The sequence below is a fragment of the Diorhabda carinulata genome, chromosome 5 (assembly GCF_026250575.1).
Source record: "Diorhabda carinulata isolate Delta chromosome 5, icDioCari1.1, whole genome shotgun sequence".
In the NCBI taxonomy this organism is placed as follows: Eukaryota; Metazoa; Arthropoda; class Insecta; order Coleoptera; family Chrysomelidae; genus Diorhabda; species Diorhabda carinulata.
Window position 1 is genome coordinate 3,103,518 of NC_079464.1, and position 17,919 is coordinate 3,121,436.

The 17,919-nt window shown below is 29.0% G+C and overlaps 2 protein-coding genes across 7 annotated transcripts; one reads left to right on the forward strand and one right to left on the reverse strand.

Annotated features, from left to right (window-relative positions):
* Positions 1-304: 304 nt before the first annotated feature.
* LOC130893682 (estradiol 17-beta-dehydrogenase 11-like) lies at positions 305-10,047 on the reverse strand. Of its 3 annotated transcripts, none has more exons than XM_057799966.1 (7): positions 9,846-10,047; positions 6,314-6,373; positions 4,909-5,259; positions 3,831-3,955; positions 3,218-3,328; positions 1,585-1,949; positions 305-567 (listed from the first exon to the last, which is right to left on the reverse strand). In XM_057799966.1, exons 3-7 carry the CDS (start codon positions 5,165-5,167, stop codon positions 369-371), a joined length of 1,059 nt encoding a protein of 352 aa, XP_057655949.1. In that variant the 5' UTR covers positions 5,168-5,259; positions 6,314-6,373; positions 9,846-10,047; the 3' UTR covers positions 305-368. The 3 variants fall into 3 exon arrangements, with proteins under 3 accessions (XP_057655949.1, XP_057655951.1, XP_057655950.1); XM_057799968.1 differs by lacking the exon at positions 9,846-10,047 and adding an exon at positions 7,013-7,291; XM_057799967.1 differs by lacking the exons at positions 6,314-6,373; positions 9,846-10,047 and adding an exon at positions 5,750-5,901.
* Positions 4,413-17,525, forward strand: LOC130893681 (integrin beta-3-like). 4 transcript variants are annotated; one of them, XM_057799962.1, is made up of 10 exons: positions 4,414-4,781; positions 10,395-10,605; positions 11,363-11,890; positions 12,409-12,699; positions 12,758-12,896; positions 14,025-14,221; positions 14,275-14,432; positions 14,486-14,584; positions 14,637-15,085; positions 17,054-17,525. In XM_057799962.1, the coding sequence occupies exons 1-10, from the start codon at positions 4,732-4,734 to the stop codon at positions 17,410-17,412; spliced, it is 2,481 nt and encodes an 826-aa protein (XP_057655945.1). In that variant the 5' UTR covers positions 4,414-4,731; the 3' UTR covers positions 17,413-17,525. The 4 variants fall into 4 exon arrangements, with proteins under 4 accessions (XP_057655947.1, XP_057655948.1, XP_057655945.1 ...); XM_057799963.1 differs by having other exon boundaries at positions 10,485-10,605; XM_057799964.1 differs by lacking the exon at positions 12,409-12,699 and having other exon boundaries at positions 4,413-4,781.
* The last annotated feature ends 394 nt before the right edge of the window (positions 17,526-17,919 follow it).

A 17,919-nucleotide genomic window follows, 5' to 3' on the forward strand; every position in this document is an offset into this window, starting at 1 on the left:
CTTTCGATTCGCTTTCGGTAATCGATTCCAATACATGTTATTCAAAATAGAAACAATCTGAATCTTCTTTTTTTTTTATTAAAATTGTTAATAATTATAGAATCGCTCATATTCGTACAAAATCGTTTTCGACGTTTTCCTCAATCAATGTAGCAATCCACGTAATGTTTAATTCTCCTTTTTTATTCATTGACGACTGCTGTATGTTATAGAGAAAGAGACCAAAAATACGTCTTTGTTTTCTACCAGAGTCGTAACATATTTTTGTTCTGGACGATTGGTAATTAAATAAATAAAAAAATAATTTTCAAAAACAAAATGTATATATTACACAATAAAATTTCATTGTATAAAAAAAATTGCATCTCTCAAAGATCCTTTCCTTTTGTTGTTAAACTGGGATGAGTTTGCTTTATAGAATCGCTTAGCGTGTTATTCATTTCACTTTTATGAAGACCTGCACTCCTCGAATTTTTTAATTGTACTATTGGGGTTGACGGGTGATGTGGCGAAGCGTCAGGTAACATAGTTTTTGTAAATAAATTCAAGACCGAACGTGGTATTAAACTAAAACATATAAAAAAATATTATAGTATCGACAATATGGCTGATAAAGTCTATACAATATCAAATAATAATAGTTTGAATAAGATTGGTGGCGACATCTAGTGGTCATATAACGTAAAAAAAATGTAAATATGTCGAAACGAATTCAACGACAAAATCGCCATCTGGTGGCTCTAACAATCGCCAATTATTAGTATATTAGAAAATTGAGTAAAAAAATCGGAATTTATTGATGAAAACGCCATCTAATTGTAATTATAGGAAATTACAAAAAAACTAACGACATAAGCACCATCCATTGATGACAATACGAAATTAAGTCAATAAAAAACGAAATGCATTAACATAAACGCCATCTATTGATAATATCAAGAAATTGTATCGATAAAAATTGAAATATTTTGAGATGAACGCCATCAATTGGTAATAGTAGGAAATTACGTTGATAAGAATCGAAATTTGTCAACATAACCGCCATATTTTGGTGTATTAAAATGAGATCTATTGAAGTTAATGCCATCTATTAATATTTGAAAATTAAGTGACGTCAAACGAAAATTATATAAACTGACTCAAAGACCATCTATTAATGGCATAATTGAAATACAATACAATTTAAAATAGAAATTTACCGACGTTAAAGCCATCTATTGGTAATATTTAGTATATACATCAAACAAAAATGAATAAACATAACACAAACGCCACCTTTTAAAAAAAATTCTGTAACTCCAACAACTAAAGAGATCTTTCTACGTTGATGCCATCTATTCATCGAATTCAATATTAACGTCATTTAATAAATAATAGTACCTACCGACACCAACGCCACTTATTGACAACATTTTGTAATGCTATCAACGAGGAAGAAATCTTTCAACGTTGATGCCATCTAGTGATAACATTCAGTATTTAAGTGAATTACAAATAAAATCTGCCGAAACAATCGCCTCCTATGTGTATTTAAAATGCGCCATTTGTAGTAATTACATATGAACGTTCATTTAAAATACTTACAGTTTTAGTGGTAAAAACCACCTCATATAACCGGGTATTATAACTAAATCTTCTTCTTTTCTCAAAGCATCGATGATTCTATCGGCGACGTCGTTGGATTTTAACGTCGGGAAAAATTTAGAACTGACGTTTTCGAACATACCGGTCTGTTGGATGAAATAAGGGCAAACGACGGTCGTTTTAACGCCTTCGACGCCCATTTCGAATAGTTCGGATTTTAGTGATTCGTCGAAACCGACTGCTGCGTATTTGGAAGCGCAGTAATCGACTAATTTCGATACGCCAATATGGCCGGCCAACGAAGCTATAGTAACTATATGGCCACTGTCTCTTTCTATCATTTTAGGCAAGAAGGCTTTAACAGTCTGGAATAAAATAAAATAAATTTTATTTTAAATCCCAAAATGGCATTAAAACGAGTTGTCAGTCATATAATGTTGATAAATCGGAGGTCGGTAGTATAGTCATTGCCATATTGGTGAGTAATAACAGTGCAGGATTTGAACTTAATACGAATATTTTTATGTAAATTTATATAAAAAAAGTATCTGATGTGTTTTTTTATGATAAAAATAAATATTAATTGCATTAAAACATAAAACACCCTCACAATAAATGTTTTATGTCGAAGTTAGTTAGTCGTTTATAATTAAAGAGCTATAGTCATAAATTTATGACTTCGTATTTCTCTCAGCGTTGCCAATGTTTTTATGTTAGCAATAAACAGATGAAATAAAAACAAATTTTTTTCGAAGCAATTTGAAAAATATTGAATAAAAGAATTTCTCTTTTTATGTTTTTATATTGTATTAACCTCTAGAGAGTGCGGTCACGTTTCTCGGAGTTTAATAACCGAACTTGAATTATGTTCATGATTATATACGGGGTACCGGAAAAACGAAACGGTCGGAATTTTGTTATTTCGCACTTTTTTTGTTCGTGAAGCTGCAGAAATATTAAGGTTTGATTTTGGGTTGACGACGAATATAAATATGGGATTTTCAAGCGTTATTTCCCAATTTCCCTTAAGGTGATATAAAGGATACGCAAAATATTTTGTTCGTAAAAATTTGATTAAGAAAATTTTGGAAAAAAAATCATTTTACCATCCCCCCTCAAGTTATTTCAAAAAAAAATACTAATTTAGACTCTGAAGTGATATAAAAAACACAAATTTTGCCAAAAAATCGCTAATTTGGAAACGAAAGAGTTTTTTATTCTTCAGAAATTTTCTCAAATTGCTCCAAAAAACACAAAATTTGACGCGCAAAAATTTGTAATTCGTCAAAATTGTCTTAAGTTGATCCAAAAAGCAAAAATTTTGCAAAAATATATTCCAAAAAACACAAATTTTGCGAACAATCTTGTAATTTCCAACATTCACCCCAAAAGGAATCCAAAAAACACAAATTTGATCAGGAAAAAATTTGCCATTATCAGGAATTCCTTCAAATTGATCCAAAAACCACAAATATTATGAAAACATTGAAAATTCTCGACATTTCCCCCAAGTTAACGCAAAAATTTGTAGTTCGTCAAAATTTTCTCAAGTTATTCCAAAAAACATAAATTTGGACAAAACAATTCAACTTGAAGTTATAAAAATTTTTAAAATAAAGCAAAAAAAACTTACCCAAAAATGTGCTACAATATTTACATCGAACGTCCTTTGAATTAAATCGTCAGGAGTATCGAGTAAAGAGTAGCCTGATACTACACCCGCATTATTAATTAAAACAGAAACCTGAAATAAAATTATACTTCACCAATCAAAGAACAAATTATTTCCTCCTAGTATAAAAACATTTAAATTTCTGTTCTGTTCTGTTGAGTAGAGATGTACTACCGAGTTGATACGAACATAGCCGAATCGCGATCATAAAATAGATCCAAACTTTAATTATCCAAATTTAAAAACAAAAAGGAATTTTCCATATATCGAAATAAAAAATCGCTAAACGAAAACATTTATACTGTTACTGAATATTTTTTTTTAAATGTAATTTGATTACATGTTAAGAAATTTCCGCTCGGATCCATATTCATTACGATGATGTCAGATTTTCAGAAATTCGTTAAACAGTGAACTTTGCTTTTTAATCATTTATTGCGCGATAAACTCGTTTAATTAACAAAAAAAATGCGTCAAAACCCGTCGAAAACTACTTTTTTTTATATATATATCAATATAAAGAGAATATATATGTCAACTGCTACGAGATTTGAAAGAATATACAGATACTCACATCACCAACTTCGTCTTGAGTTTTTTTAGCTACCTCGTATACATTTTTTCTATCTGCTATATTACATTTGTAACCGTAGGCTTTGCCACCTACACCTTTTACTAAATTAACAGTTTCTTCTATACCTATAATAAAAAAGAAAAAAAAACAAATAGATCGTATCCTCCAAATGAATTTGGGAATGAAATGAAATGTTGCCAGACTATTTTAACGATCTTATAACGGATTTTGAGTGATAAAATTATCTTGCAACAGTTGATTACAAAAAAAAAATATTTGAATATATTGAATCGTTAGGTTATTTAAAAATCATCTATTACATTCCGGCAACTATGGCTGCGTTATTGGTAGCCATGTTTTGATAAGTTCACACTGTTGCCGAACTTATTTATATAACGAGAATTATACATATGATTAAATATTAGTTAATTTCGAATAATAATTGAAACCTTACGAAATATGGGGTATTTATATAACAAATCAACTATTACGAGTTGTTTTTTTTATTAAAAGAATGTAAATTCTGCAATAATCATCTCATAAATTCCAAAATTGACGTTACGAAATTAAAATTTATTCAAATAACGTTCACTGTTCCACTGCATAATTATAAAAATACGAGATTACAACATATTATTACCCATATAAACATTAGTTGAAAGTAACCGGGAAGTTAGTTTAATGAATGTAGTTTTATTTGTATATAGCGTGTACCAAACTGTAAACTAATTGGTATCAAATATGTATTAATAAAATAAGCAGAACGCAATTAAAACGAAATGTTTATAATTTTTACGATGTTATTTATCATTTTCGACGAAATAGTAAGTAAAAATAATTGTTAAATGTGTATAAAACAATAATAAAAAATTGTGTCAATAAGAGGACGTACACAAATAAGATGAAGGTCAAATTTAATATTATAGCGACGTTGCCACATCAATTAAAATGGTAAGATGGAAATATTTTTGTTAATAATTCAATTTTTAATAATCGATTACCAAAATAAATGATATATTTAACACAATCGGTTATTCTGAATAGTAAAATAAATGTTTTTAATGAAATTTGTACATACCTTTTTCGTTGATATCCCATAAAACGACTACAGCGCCTAGTCTGGACAACCTAAGCGCCAATAATCTACCCAAACCGCCGCCTCCTCCTGTTACAAGTGTAATTTCTCCTTCAAGAATTTTCTTGTATTGATAAGACGATGGCAAACATGCTTTATACAAGGCACTTATAATTAACACTATGGAATGTAATAAGAATCCTATTAATTCCAAAATACTAGTTAATAATTGGTTATTTCTCTGTTCTTTTTCGGTTGCCATATTGATTCAAAAGCTACGTTCTAAATGTCGAACTAATTGCTACTAATCGAACTTTTATCACAGAATAGGTCATCGATGTTATCTGGGTATATCTAAAAATATATTATGTTGTTCAACGATTCCAGGTTAATCATTTTCATATTATCAGTTGTTAGTTTTCAAAAGAATTTAAGTGCCAGATAATATTTTTCAAGACGCACGTAATTTTAACATAAATTGAATGTTTTTTTTTACATATATAGTGAAGATATAAAACATTTAACACTTCCCTTACGAACGTCTCTTATAAATAACGTAATAAATTAATAATAATGATGGCAGAAACTGTTTTATATAATATATATATTATATACATAACATTTCCATAATGTGCGTGCCTGCTAAGATACTTTCACATTTTTTTTATCTATACTTCCTTCTGTAAATAAGTAGTCGAGTTTACAGATTACTCAAATTCAATGCACTTGAAAGTAATCTCGCATTTCTTCACATGTCGTTTATTTTTCAACACCGAGGCTTATTCAGCTGCAGACCGGTTATGACGTAAGATTAAATTGATTGAATCTTATAATGTTTACTTACAAACACACTTTCCCGTCTTTGTTACGTAGATTCAATTAAAAATTGCATTCAATTTCTAACTTGAAATATTTCGATTTTTTACAATACTAATATATCATTTCATTATAAAAAACTATAAAATAGACGCCATTATTATAAACGCCCACCGATGTTTTGCGTAGTTGCCACGTTGCAATATTTGTAGTTTAAATACACAATTGATACAAATTAAAATTTGAGTACTTTATAATATTTAACACGTAAAGCGGTTATACTTTATATTGTTAGTTTATAATTTGAATTCATTTATTCGAAATTATCCGATCGTAATAAAAATAAATCTTACAACACCGAATATCGATACCTCAATTATTATGATACACGATTGTTGATTTCATTTACACTTTATAAATGTCATTGTATGGGCCATTTTGATAAATATAATTTTCGATGCAGTGAAATATATTAATAGAGATCTGAAAATAACTGTATAATTGAAATTCATGATTCAAAAACTTTTTTTTTCCGTTATTTTGACTAAATAATTTATAATTTCAATTAAATTTTTTTAAAAATTTCACTTACCAATCATGAAAATGATTATTGATCATTGCTTGGCTTGTTTCATCAATTCTTATAGTAAATCTGGAAGGAAAAAAATGAAATCAATATATTTTATATGAATATAACGAATAAGAGAGCCAATCAACGGTCTAAATATTTTGAAAATAAAAACAAAAACGACTGTTTGTCTGCATCGTCCAGATGACCTTGAAACCGCTTAAAAGTTGTAGCAAGGGCGTCTGCGATTGTTCTACATTATTTTTTTGTATATTTAACGAGAAAAACATGTTTGATAACCTTATAAATTCTACATATCATTTAACATGACGTAAAAACTCGATCCCTCAAACTTATATTTGCTACAAATTTATTACGAGTCCAGAAAATACGAGGTATATTGAAAAAGTAGCTTAAGAATTTTTAGCAATAAGCAAATATTCAGATACCAGCCCTGTATAAATAGTTGGGATAAAAACGATTAAATCAACTTTTAACATGACAACGTTGCATTTTTTATGAGAAATAACGAGATGAGTTTCATTTGGAACTTGTTCTTGAGATTATTTTTAAATTGAAAATAAAATATTGGAGAAAAGACTATTAAATATAAAAAATAAATATTTTTGAGACTTGATTTTGATTTAAGACATCATATAATGTATTCAACTTGACGTATAATTGTATGTACATTCGAAATATAATAAAAGTATGATAACTTACCTTTATAAATACGCAATGAGACAAATAAGAGACATTAATATTATTTAGTAACAGGTTCGAAGTTACTTCAATTGAAACTGGAGACAATCGCGAAATACGCCGCAACTGTAGAGGCCAATATTATTATAAATGAAAAGCATACAAGGTGATCCACTACTAATTACTCAGGAGTTATTTGAAAATTACATTTTCATTCAGATATTCGTCAATGGAAAAAAACAAAATCTAGTAAAATTATATCACTAAGATATACATGAAAAATTGATAGCACGATTAATTATATAATAATAACAAAAACAAAACTTCTGTTTGTTAACTGAATATTACGTAAAATATACAACGTCTAAGTAATATATACGAGGCACGATTAAAAAATAATTATTTTATTTTTATTTACCTAAAGTTACGAATTATTTTGAAAAAATAAATCGAGTTTTCATTATATATAAATGATGAAAGTTCCCATTGCCTTATACGAGGGCTATTCTATATATTTCTAGATGCCAAGAAGCTGAGGGAGCATTTTTAAACGGTATCATCCTCAAATATTTGACGAAGATGTCCTTATTAGCCTTATAAGGATAAGAGATCTTAATAAACTTTTATCTAACTCCAAATTGTCTCTATTGGTTTTAAAAGGACTCTATGATGTATTATAGCCTTGCTGTAAACTTTATTATCCTCGAAACGTTTCCAGATTGTCTTTATTAGTTGTGAGAAGTTTCCAGGACTTCAAGATCTCTTGACAAACATTTATCCAACTCCAAAATGTCTCTATTGGTTTTAAAATGACTCTATGATGTTTTTTGGCCTTGATCTAAGCTTCATTATCTTTGGAACGTCTCTAGATTGTTTTTATTAATTGTGAGACGTTTCCAGGACGTCTCTAATAGCCTTGTAAGGACTCCAAGATCTCTTGACAAACATTTATCCAATTCCAAAATGTCTATAATTTTTTCCATCTAAACTTGAAGAAATGGAGAATGATTTGATTCCAGCCATTAAATTATTTCACAAAACCGTATTTTTTTGTTGTCATTACCCTGTATAATTTTATATGTGTGTTTTAAATATTTCTATGTTTCTTATTATTTTTGAAAAACAATATGTATATTGATCGAACATTATTAATACATTAAAATAAATTAAACTAATTTTTTGTTATCGTTTTTATTTCGAGGTTAACGTGATTCTTCTATGAACTGTGACGTATTTAACGATGTTTAATGTAAACATATCAAAAGTACAATTTATATTCAGTTCAATTAAGTTAATGTTTTTTTTTCAATTTTCGTGAAAATTCGTTAATCGTTTTTAAAGATATCGACGAAAACCGGTCGGTAATTAACCTTGACATTTTAAACACGAATCGAAAAGGTTTTCATTGAATAATGAATGATTTTTTTCTGTATGAAAATGTTGAAGTGTAGGTATTTTTAGGTAAAAATAATTCACAAACATTTAGTGTATCATAATTAACATATTTCTAGAATGGAATATGATTTGTTTTAATTAAAAATCGAAGAGCGACAACCCCAAGAGACGCCACTTTAATATATAATAGACTAACCGTTGTGAAGTGTATTGGCCTGCGTCTGTATTTGTATAAATTGTATAAATATAAATGGTACCAAGACAAAGTAAATAATAAACACCAATAAACATATTAGTTTATTCATAATTGATTATTTTCCCCTCTATATATATATATATATATATATATATATATATTTATAGTCTATTACTATAGTTACATTTTAAATATAAACATTATAATAATAAAATGTATGAGTTCAACTTTGAAATGTACGTCTAAGTAATATTAAATCATGATAATAAAAACTGTGCACATTAAAGTTATAATTGACAACATTCACAACTCTGAAAATAAATAGAAATAACCTTTGAATTTTCATTTGAGTTGGCAACATTGTATATCAATAAATTTAATTTTTTAATTGACTTTAAATGGGGGAATTTTTTCCCATAAACTTTTTTAAATGGTGATTAGAATATTTACACTATTTTCGGTGAAACATTTTTTAAAATCTAGTAAATGCCGTAAAACATGTTAAAATTTGGCATTCAAACTAATCTGTATTAATATTTATAATAGTTTAACAATCTAAGGAAAATGTGTCGTAATATGATATTTGTATCAATATTTTTGAACGTTTTTAATAAAAAATATGTAATTTAGAAAAAATGTGGAGATTTGACATTTACGTCATAGTAGTTTTAGTATAAAATTAAAACGATCCCGTGAAAATATGTAAAAATATGACATGTGACAAATGTCAACTAAATAGAAACTGTTTTCAGTTATTAGTAGGATAGTTCCAACGTTGCCAAGTTGTATCATGAAAATAAATGAATAGTATAGATGTATAGAACACTACACATATGAACATAATAAAAAATCTTTATTTTCTTGTGTATTCTAACGTCATATAAGACACTATAAAAGTAGTAATATTATTACCCCTTGATACGCCACTGTCTATAAGGTTTCTTTTAAGTCAACTTTTTTGTTATTGTTAATTATAATGCAAAAATATTTATTTCCGACCCTGATACATCAATGTGACCATAATTGATGCCTGTTTCACTTATTTATAATTAGGTTTTGTTGAAATAATAAATTTCCTGATACCTACAAAATTTAATGCCTAATTTATTGGTAATTGTTAACTCTGAAGATTATACTTTTCAAATCATTTTATGCCCTAGATTTTTTCACTACTATTAAGACTTTCTAATTTCAAACAATGTTTCTAATTCGATTTTGTTAAATTTAAATAACACAAATAAAAAGCTGACTTATTCCACTAACCTTAATATACCAATTATCAAAAAATCCAATGGTAAAATCACAAAAAACTCGATATTATCTAAATTGAAATATCAGTGAGAATTTTAACTCTAAATCTCGGTCACAATCGCGCTACAACTGAATCTGAAACCAACTGCAAAATTCCGAATAAAACGAAACCTACACTCCAATAGCGCGGTTTTGGAGGTGACATGTTTGTATTCTATCACTATAGCAACGATGCGACTCGCTAACCCATTCTTCTTCTTTTTCTTAGGTAAATTGTAAGTTTAAATATGGAAGCGCGGGAAAATTACTGTATAGTATGGACCGTACTCGTACGAAGTTATATAATTTTTAATTATTTTATGCAAATTATTTTCTTATTTCCATGCAGATCTTATTTCACTTAAAAAAACTTTCATTTGAAAAATATTTTTATTTTAGTATAATAGTAACTACTACAATTTGACTTATCCCTGTTTGCAGAACAAATTAATGTTATCTAATCTTTGGTATCCAAATAAAGCTTTATCGATATAAATGTTACTAATGCAGTACTTTTAATAGGTACCAAATACGATTTACATTCATTTATAATATGGAAAGTTTCGAAAATTGTTTTACTACTTTAATAGTAATACTTCTATTGTGTAATAGCATCCGTTGTATAGACGAGACGGAATGTGACAATATAGAAATACAACAGCTTTGTCTCAATCAAGACACCTGCGACTCTTGCATACAAGCCCACTATTGCTGTCATTTTTGTTTTGATAACGTAAGTATACTTATTATTGTATATATTGGCGATGACGTAATATAATGGCGCGTCTTGATTATTCGCGCATCACCAATAGAACGTGTTAGTGTTCAGAGTCGTATCAATCAATTTCGCTATATATCTATTAATTATAAAATAAGGTTAGGTTTGTGAAAGAACAGTATGAGCTTTTAAAATTTGAATAATTATAAAGAACAATGACACATATACTCTTGAATAAACTGATATCTAAATGTAAACGTGATTCTTTAATTCTAAAAGAAGATTATTATATAAAATCAAAGATAAGATAATTTTCATATATTTTTACGAATAGTAAATGATTTCATACTAAACAAACAAATAAATATTATTTTTTAATCCGATTCTGTGCTCCCAAAATACATCGCGCCATCCGTGCATGTCGATGTTCAACATATGATTGATATTGACCAATTGTAGACAGACAGACTTTTTATTTTTACAAGATTTTATAATCTAACAGAATTGGTGGTAAAACATATTCATTTGAATAGTAGTGATACTTAATTTGAATAAGAATGTAGTGATTTAATCAAAATGAAATACCGTAAAGGCATCTGTGTCACCATCGAACTATAGATAGAAATTTTTGGAATTTTCATATTTTGTTATAGGTTAATTTAAATCTAATTGTAAGTATAAAATTTAACCTATACCTGATCAAAACGATTGATCAAACGAAAAATTATAACGCAGTTTCGTTTGACAAAATTAATGTCAATAACATTTGTAGAAATACACTGAGAGAAAATGTAACACCAAAAATAACCTGTTGAGTTTACAATGCCCTATAGACAAAATAGAAGAAAATTTCGAGAACACGGTTGAAATCGTGGAAGATAATCCTTTCAGTATCATCACCGAAAACGCTAATTTAGAAGAAATTGTGCAGATAAAACCTCAAAAAATGCATCTTAAATTACGTAAAGGTGCCCCGTTTAACTTAACTTTCAAGTATAGACCAGCGGAAAATTATCCTTTGGATCTCTACTATCTCGGCGATCTGAGTTTATCGATGAGTGAAAATATGAAGATTTTCAAATCTTTAGGAAAAGATTTGCCTCGTAATTTGAGTCAATTGACGGAAAATTATAAATTGGCTTATGGAACGTTCGTGGATAAACCAGGAATGCCGTTTTATTTCACCGATAAAAAGTCCTTGGAGAATCCCTGCTACAATTCAGGAGTATCGTGCGAGAAAGGATATTTGTTCAAACATTGGTTGGATTTTACGCAGGACAGTGAGGCATTTTTGAAAAAGGTACTTTGCTTTAGATTAATAATAAATCAAAAAACATACATACTCATTACGTCATTTATGTTTTTTTTTAATGAATTTTGTAAATCATTCGATTTGAATCGCCATTTTGTTGTGTATTTAATGCTTTGACTCGTTTAATGAATTTTCCATCATTTTTACGATCTTTTCCAAGAATTTTATCACTCAATTTCAACTATTTGCCGATAGAAAATTAATTTGGGACATTCTGTACAAAATTTTACCGACCTAAATCGTTTTCATACTCCGTTTTGTGACGTATTCAAAAATGGCATAATTTGTTTTTTCTTGACTTAAATTAATTTTTTCATTTTCTCCATAAATACGATTAGTTTTAACGTATCCTCGTATATATTTCGCGATCTACATATATATTTTACTACCACATATTTAATGTAAAATATTTCAATTTTCTCGCCATTTTGATGACGTATCCGTTGAGTTTATGAAATAAATCGATTTTCCCGCAATTTTTTATGCTTGTTTGCAACTAACTTCAGGTCGAAGCGAGCAGTTTGACTGCGAACGTGGACGATTTGGACGGAGCGTTAGACGCAATTCTCCAAATTCTAAATTGCGACGAAAGAATCGGTTTTTCTAAAAGTTCCCGTAGAATTATTCTACTTCCGACTGATAGTTTACTCCATTCAGCAGGAGACGGAATTTTAGTAGGCGCTGCACGGAAACCAACAGAAGAATGTTTGTTAGATGACGATGGTGATCACTTGAATCCGTTGATTTATGATTACCCAACACTTCAACATATTGAAATGATGCTGAGACAAAAAAAAGTGGGTTTATTTTGTTTGGTTTTTTTTATTTATACTTTTTTTATTCCCCGATGTTTAGGTAAATATAATTTTTGCTGTAAAAACTCGTACTAAATTGTATTATTACACTAACATGACGAGTCAGTTGTTAAAAGGATTTGCATACGTAGGAGAATTAGAAGAACATTCTCAAAATATATTAGAACTGATAAAAGAAGGTGAGTACATAAAAAAAAAAACATTTTTAGTAATAATTTTTTTAATAATATACGTTTACTATTATTATTTTAACAATAAACTGAATTTTAACAAAAACATTTTGACATACGTCAAAACTTACGTAAGTGTCGTGGCGTCTCTGGTGTACCTAGACTAATGTCTAGGAAATAAAACACAAAAAAAGAGGCAAAACTTAGGAATTTCTGAGCAGTAAGACGGAAATGAAAAATTTATCACTCGGAAATTATTGTGGGAAATGAGTTCAATTTCACCACTCGGGGGGTTTTCGAGATCGCTGAATACGAATACTAACGGAAAAAGTCTACGAGGTACCTGGTGCCCAGAGTGGTCGACATCTTCGTCGTCTACTATACTCTAGTGGAAATTCGTCATGAAATTGGCCGAATACATACATTTTGGAGGTTTTTGACGTCTTTGACAACGGATATAATGTCAGAAAATGCCCGCGAGGGACGTGGTGCTCGGGATGGCCGACATCTACGTCGTCTACTTGAGTTCCGTGGGAATTTGTTATGCGTTTGGCCAAATATACAAATTCTGAGGGTTTTCCAGGTTATTAAACACGAAAATTAGGACAGAAAATGTCCACGACGTACTTGGTGCCCATGGAAGTCGATCTTCTGGAGCCTCATAGAAATTCGTCATGAATTTGACCGATTATATACATCCTGGGGATTTTCGAAGTGACTAAATACAAAAAAATGACAGGAAACGTTCACGAGGTACCTGGAGCTTGGGGTGGTGACGACGAGTCCCAAGGAAATTCGTTATGTTCTGGGGGTTTTCGAAGTCACTAAACACGAATGTCACGACAGAGTGTATAGGTTCTCGTAAAGTATAAAACTCTGAGTAACTATGTCATTTTCAATTTTCATTATAAACATTAATTTATTTTTTATATGTTAATCCATATGAGTTGGATCAGAATGCATTTTGCGTCATCTTGATACGTCTTGTTGTTCGGAAATTTTTTGTGATTTATTTCCTGGACTATATATAATTTACAAGTTTGTAGGTACCTCTCAACAAATTGTTTGTTAATGTTCCAAACATGGCGTTTAATTACGTCATTAATAAACGTCAAAATACGTTTCGTATAATTTTAGGTTTTTATAATTTCGCCGAAACTGTTAGTTTTTACGTGAATACGACACTGCACGAATATTTAGACGTGCAGTTATTCGGCGATTGTGAAAATCGTGGTGTATTCAACGCAACCTCGATTTGTTACGGTGTTACAAATGATCCAGTACAATTCAAAATTCAAATAACGTTAAAAGATTTACCATCGGGTAAACGAAATGTAAGTAAAACGTCAATACATTCCGCCATTTTTTATTAATGAATTCGTTGTAGGATGTTTTGGAAATAGAAGAAAAAAATATCAACGAAAAATTGCAATTATCTTTAGAATTTATTGGAAATTGTCAATGTACTGGATACGAAAATTTAGAAAATAAAACTTGTATACACGGTGATCTAAGATGTGGTCGTTGCGAATGTGAAAACAATTGGTGAATATATTTTTAATCTGTAATATACAGGGTGTTTCATTAATACATTTTAGGAGTGGAGAAACTTGTTCAGAAGAATGTAACGATTTTGATACCGTAAATTGTAGATTTTTCGATAAAAATGGAGAAGGATCGAAAATATGTAACGGAAAGTGAGTTATTAATTTCAAAACCGATATTTTTTTGTAATTATAAAATTTTTAGCGGAGAATGCGAATGCGGTAAATGCAATTGCGAACCTTCCTATACGGGAAAATACTGCGAATATCAATGTCCTTCGAGAAGAATTAATAGAGAATTGGTGATATGCGGCGGTTCTTCCAAAGGAAAGTGTTTCGAAGGGAAATGTCTGTGTCATCAGGGTTTCACCGGGGAAGATTGTAGTTGTTCAACGTCTCAGCGAGATTGCGTATTCGAAGGGATGGAAATTTGCAGCGGACACGGAAGATGCGATTGCAATAAATGTTCGTGTTTCGCGGGTTCGATCGGTGGTTATTGCGAGAGGAATCAAAATAATACGTCGAATATCGTCTGTGAGAGGTACGAGGAGGAAGTCGCTAATGTTTTGATGAATAATGGAACTTATCACGTCGAAACTGAGTATGGTGTGGTTCAAATTAATGATGAAACTGATAAAGGAGAATTGACTTGTAGTAAGTATTTTCTTTTATTATTGTTTTGAAAATTCTGGAGAAATTTGAGGAAATTGCCGAGAAAATATTTGTGGAAATAAGAAAAATGGAAAAAGAAATTGAAAACACAAGAAAATTGGAAATTATTTGTTGAAAAAACGGGAAATTCGAGAGGAAGTTGTAATTCTGTAGGAAAACATTGAAAAACTGAAAAATTATATATATTTTTCTGGAAATTGAGGAAACCCGAAGGATTTTTAAGAAATTGAACAAAAGATAACTGGAAAAGTTGAATACCTTGAAAAAAAAGATGCAAAAAACTGGAGAAAAATTGAAAAATTCTTGAGTAAATTAGGAAAATTCCGCTAAAACTGGGAAAAGTCAAATTTTTTGAAACTCGAGAAAAAAGAACCGTAAAAAATTGAATTTTTCAAAAATTACAAACCGAGAAAAAGATTCAAAATTCTGAAAATAATTTAAAAAAAGGAAAAAAACGGGAAATTTTTGAAAAAAATTGGAAAAATTATGCTATAACTGGGGAAAAAGCATAATTTTTCGAAAAAAAGAAAACACAAAAACTAAAAACTTGAAAAAAAAAGAAATTTCACGAAAAATAGAGGAACACTGATTTTTGAGAAAATTTTTTGAAACTCGAGAAAAACAGGAAAACCGTAAAAAGTTGAATTTTTCTTACAAATCTTAAAAACATAAAAAAAAACATGAAAATACGGATAATAATAAAAAAACCACAAAAACTAAGAAAAATTCAAATTACTCGAAAAAAATGAGAAAATTTTTCGACAAATAGAGAAAAACTGAAAAAAGCGAGTAAAACTTGGAAATTTTCGAAAATAACAAACAGAGGGCGAAAAATCCAAATTGTGAAAATTATTGAGAGAAAGCCTCGAAAACTTGGAAATTTTTGAACAAATTTCTGAAATTTCCCAAAAATGGAAAAAGTGAAGTTTTCCGAAATTTTTTTAAAGCCCACTAAAAACAGGAAATCCGATTTCGGATTCTGAAGGAAAACATTAAAAAAATGGATAAAATAAAAAATTTAGTTTTCCGAAAAATGAAGAAAAGCCACATAATTTCATAAAAATGGGGAAAACAAAGAATATTCGAAAGAGAAAAAATGAAAATAAACAGAAAAACTGGAAAAATAAATATTGAAAAATGTGAAAAAGGCACTACTCGAAACTTCAATATCAAAAATCGACGAAAATAGAAAAAAAATCCAAAATCTGGAAAAAATTTTGAAAAACAAGGAATTAAAATTTTTCGAAAAACTGGGAAGAGCCCCAAAAAACCGAATTTCACGTAAAAAAAAGAAAAAACCGAATCGAAAACAATCCTGGAAAAAATTGAGAATTAAAAAACGTTTATATCGAAAAATTGAGAAAAGACGTCAAGAAATAGTACAAATAAAATAAATTTAGAAAAAAAGCCGCGGAAACTGGAAAAAAATCGTAAATTTAAAAAAAAACTGAAAAAATGAAAACCAGAGAATAGTTTAAACTCTAAAAAACATACACTAAAAAACAGAAAAATGATTTCTGGAAAGTTTATAAAAAATTTTTCTTTGATAAGTATGAAAAAATCGTAAAAATTGAGAGAAAAGAGGAAAAACATGAAAATCAGAAAAAAACTATAAAATTCTGGCTGGAATATCTGAAAAAAATATTTAAAAATGCAAAAATAAAATATTCAAAAGATACAATAAATTAAAAAAAAAACGGTCAAGTAAAAAATCTAAAATGTAAACGTAAACGAGACTTATTGGTAAATATATCATATGGGGTTTTGGATGGAGAATATGAAAATTTACTTAAAACAGTTTTTTCATAAAATCTCAAAATTTTCGGGAAAAAGCAAAAAAAATTCGATTGTTTAAGTTTTTTTTCAATTTTGCCCTTACAAATATATAAAATAATATATATATATATATATATATATATATATATAGATTTTTCGAAAATTAAATTTCAGATCAAAAAGTAGACATCAGCATGTGCCAAACGTCCTTGTACGAAGGTAACAGTTTATGCATCTTGGAATACTGCTACTACAAATCGGAACAAAACCAAAATACGATGATAATCGCAGCAAGAAAGATTTGCACAATGACGGCGGGTCTCAAAGTTATATTTTCAGGAGCGCTCGTCGTAGCCGCTATTTTAATACTCGGCGTACTCCTAATACTCGCTTATAAACTCCGTATGTATAGAGAAGAAAGGGCGGAATATAAAAAATTTATTAACGCCAATAAAAATGCCGTCGAGATGAATCCGATATATAGAAGTCCTTTAGTGGAATATACTAATCCTTTAAGGACAAAAACTGATTAGATTAGACAGATATTGAAAAACCAAATTGTACAAAGATCTGTTATAAACCAAATAAATTAAAAAAAAAATCCTCGTTTTATTTAAATAATATCTCTACGCAGCCAATTGTCTAAAACAGCGCCCTCTAAATGTCTAGAAACAAAGGTAAGTAATAAATTAACTTTTTCGTGACCTTCGTAAAACTACAATATCTCATGGGAACCCTACTTAAGTTGGCCTGACCCTAATTTTTCACAAAAAAGTTCTTTAAATGAATAATCAATACATTAACGTATTGATCTATATTATTTTCCAATTTCCTATTTACTCTTCATTTTATATCTCATAATATATAAGTATCAACCATATTTAATCAGATTTTTTTTTCATTATTAGTGCTTAATAACCCAACAATCCATGCATCTTTTTATCATCTGTCAAAACTTGTAAACACTGGATGAGGAGTTCGTAAATGTTATTGAAATTTATTTATTGAATTAAAAAACAAAATTTAATTGAAAAACTTTA

Bases quoted from the DNA above. Each gene is read 5' to 3' on its own strand.
- LOC130893682 (XM_057799966.1), bottom strand. From the start codon at position 5,167: ATGGCAACCGAAAAAGAACAGAGAAATAACCAATTATTAACTAGTATT. The intron at 3,956-4,908 runs GTATGTACAAAT...TTTTTATTATAG, and splicing joins ATGGGATATCAACGAAAAAG to GTATAGAAGAAACTGTTAAT. The intron at 568-1,584 runs GTAAGTATTTTA...TATATGTTTTAG, and splicing joins TGGTTTTTACCACTAAAACT to TTTAATACCACGTTCGGTCT.
- LOC130893681 (XM_057799962.1), top strand. From the start codon at position 4,732: ATGAAGGTCAAATTTAATATTATAGCGACGTTGCCACATCAATTAAAA. The intron at 11,891-12,408 runs GTACTTTGCTTT...AACTAACTTCAG, and splicing joins GTGAGGCATTTTTGAAAAAG to GTCGAAGCGAGCAGTTTGAC. The intron at 14,222-14,274 runs GTAAGTAAAACG...AATTCGTTGTAG, and splicing joins TACCATCGGGTAAACGAAAT to GATGTTTTGGAAATAGAAGA.